At 55.7% G+C, this 3360-nt stretch overlaps 1 protein-coding gene across 1 annotated transcript; it reads right to left on the bottom strand.

Moving 5' to 3' along the window:
• Positions 1-317: 317 nt before the first annotated feature.
• LOC123157763 (citrate-binding protein-like) lies at positions 318-1223 on the bottom strand. The gene is made up of 2 exons (XM_044575979.1): positions 948-1223; positions 318-701 (listed from the first exon to the last, which is right to left on the bottom strand). Exons 1-2 carry the CDS (start codon positions 1221-1223, stop codon positions 318-320), a joined length of 660 nt encoding a protein of 219 aa, XP_044431914.1.
• Between the last annotated feature and the right edge of the window lie 2137 nt (positions 1224-3360).

Genomic DNA, 3360 nt, shown 5'->3' on the forward strand with positions numbered 1-3360 from the left:
ACTCCCTCCGTCCTAAATTAAGTGGCTCAATTTTATACAGTACAAAATTGAGTCAGTTATTGTGAGACGGAGGGAGTAGTACCTAAAAACACTATGCATGCACATTACAAAGAACGTACATTACAAAGCACATTTTTTTCGAAAAAGGGATTGCCCCGGCCTCTGCAAAACATTGCAAGCATAAATATAGAAAACGGATCCTCGTATATATAAACATCATATTTAGTAAATATTGAGTACTATTAAACTTCATAAATAAACAGTACAAACATAGTAACTCCATCAACATACATATATATATATGCACACAAATAATTCTAATGCTTCTTGAAGATCCTAACGTCTTTCCAGCGAGACTCCATGCAGCTGGAGTCGTGGTTCTGCACATACACACCAAATTTGAAGTAGTGAGAGTCGCCGCCGCGGCCTTGGACTTGCAGCTTCTGCTCGCCATCGATGTACACAGTGAGCGTGGATGCCTCGACATCGTGGACCACGTTCAGCCGGAACCATCTGTCATAGATGGAGTCTTCCACGACCTGCCGGTCGTAGTACCGCAGCGCGCCATCGTAGACATGCAGCATGAGCGTGGTGGCCGTCTCGCCGGCACCGAACACCTGCATGGTAGACACCCCCGTGGTGCCGGAGGGGACGTACCCGTGGCCCTCGAACTGCCACACGCCGGAGCTGTAGTCGTACCCCTGTGAGCAGAAGAAGATCAGTAAGATCACTAAATCTTAATCAGTCTCAAATGTAGTACTCTCTTTGTTCCTAAATATTTGTCTTTTTAGATATTTCAAATGGACTATCACATACGAATATATATAAACGTATTTTAAAGTGTAGATTCATTCATTTTGCTTCGTATATAGTCACCGTTGAAATCTCTAGAAAGACAAATATTTAGGAACGAAGGGAGTACATAGCAATGACTTGTAATTACTTACTGCCATCCTGATCTCAGTTCTTGGGCTGGTATGCCTCTGGCGGGCATGGGGCTTGTCGGTGGCGAGCACCCAGAGCATCCGCATGGTGCCGTCGAAGCTGTAGCGTGCGCCGCTCGCCTCGTCGTAGGGGCGCTGCAGCACGTCGAGCCTCACCGACGTGAACCCATAGGTCGGGTCGGCCGCTTTTGGTGCCCGTGCGGCCCTGGCTGCAGCGCATGACCAGGACGCCAAGACAAGCAGAGAGACACTAATCCATGAGAGAGTGCGAAGAGCCATTGGTACTTTATATACCACGTGTCGGGGAAACTGATCCATCAACACCTATGGGAACCGGGCCCCTTTCGGTTCGGAGAGGGGCGGAGGCCGCGCAAAGAGCGGATCGAGGCAGTACACACGAGCAGTTTTACCCAGCTTCGGGCCGCACGGATGCGTAAAACCCTACTGTTGCTTGTTCGTGTGTATTGAATTCTTGCTCAGGAGCGATGGACGCTGCCAGACCGAGCGTGAGAGTGTTCCTGATGTTTTGAATGAGCCGAACCCCCTCTACGTTGCGCTTGGGCCTCCTTTTATACTTTCAAGGGGTCACCGACAGGTGGCAACATAGACTAGAAGGATAAAAAATGGAAAAGGATGCGGTAGGCGCAGCTACCGCTACTGTGGACACAGTGCACCCTACCTAACTCTGACGGCAGGGGACAAGGTCATTGAATGCCCGTCTGAGTTGCCTAAACAATGCAAAAAGTGACCGTTAGGAGCGCCACCGTTTGCCACGATGGCCTTCTCTTCATCTCCGCTTGCCACCGCGTACCCCTGGCTGCACAGGTTCCCGCCACGCGCCCCTGAGGAAGCCTCATGGCGACACGCGGGTGGGTGCGCTGGAGCGTGGGTACAGAGTGGCAGCGGGCCCCAGCGAGTACCTTGTCGGGGTCGTCGTCTTGTCGAGTCCAGAAGCTTGTCGCTCACCGGACCTTGCCGGGACGTGTGGTGCATCGCGGCAAGTTTCTTGAAGTGCCGTGGTTGGCCTTCCCGGCAAGCTCCTCTTGCCGGGGCCTTGTCTCTTCATCTTGAATGCTTTGTTCTTGAATGGCTCCAAAGGAACCCACGAAGGACTCTGGCGGTCGTCCGGCAAGCCTTGCCGCGCGGCGCTGCAACTGCCCGTGCACAAGTTCGGGATACTAGGGTACCCCTACTCTAGTACACCGACAGGAGCCCCCGGGCCTGGGCCACACACGGTGCTGAGCGCTGTTGGGCCAGGCCCAAAACAGGGCACGGGCACGCGCGGAGCCTGGGTTATGCCGAATCTAACTCCGTATCCACCGCGCCTCCCGTAACGGCACGCGTCAATCGCGGAGTCGTGGAAGAGATCGTGGGTGGTTGTTTATTTGGAAGGCCGAAATGTCCGCCCCGTCCCTCTTTATAAGCAGGGGAAACAGGGGCATTTCCCCCACCTTTGCCCTTCGCTGCTGCAATCTCAGAAATCTCCGCCGCCCTCCTCCGCTTGCAGAGTTGAAAGAGGGCAGCGCTCCGCCCCCGTCGCTGCCGCCACCACCAGCGCCGTCGATCTCCCCCACCGCCTCTGCCATGCCTCCGAAGCCCGGGAAGGGGAAGGCCATGAAGGCCGCGGCCGCGAAAGCTGTGAAGTCGACCGAAGCGCAGCGGCTTGAGGCGCTGCGGAAGGAGCGGGCCACTTTCCCCCCGAGCTCTCCGCGAAGGAGCTGAGGGAGTGGTACTATCTCTTCTGGTCGACGGAGACGCGGGCGCATCCGCGCACGAAGGTACTCTCCGCCGTCGCCTCGCAAGCAGCTCCAGTTGGCGGATATCCTTTCTTCGCCGTGTTCTTCTACTGCGGGCTCTGCCCGCCATTCTCTGATTTCTTTTGCGACGTCATGAACACCTATGGACTCCACCTCCTTGACTTCACCCCCAACGCCGTTCTGACCGTGGCAGTTTTCGCCCATCTATGCGAAAACTTTGTCGGAGTCCACCCCAACGTAGCTCTCTTCCGCCATTTCTTTATGCCTCGTGTCGAGAGAGGGGAACCTCTTGCCGGCGGGATCGCCTGGATCTCGCTGGCCGGCAAGAAGGAGACCTATCTGGAGGGGGAGCTCCGCAGCAAGTGGGACGAGTGGAGAGCAAATTGGTGCTGGGTTGTAGAAGGGAGCCCGCAGCCGTTCACCGCCCTGCACCAAGCCGCAATGACTGGAGCGCTCTGTCCGTGGATGACGACAAGCTGAAGATCGCCACCACTCGGATCTTGCGTCTCAGGCTTGCCGGGCTGACTGTAGGAGCTGTCGGCGCAGATTTCCTTCGCCGGCGCATCGCCCCTCTGCAGGCGAGGGGGAGACCCGCCTGGGAATTTGGAGGCCCGGCAGATATCATGAGGTTGCGCCCAGGCCTCAACTTCAATTTCACC

This window comes from Triticum aestivum, chromosome 7B (genome assembly GCF_018294505.1).
Source record: "Triticum aestivum cultivar Chinese Spring chromosome 7B, IWGSC CS RefSeq v2.1, whole genome shotgun sequence".
Taxonomy (NCBI): domain Eukaryota; kingdom Viridiplantae; phylum Streptophyta; class Magnoliopsida; order Poales; family Poaceae; genus Triticum; species Triticum aestivum.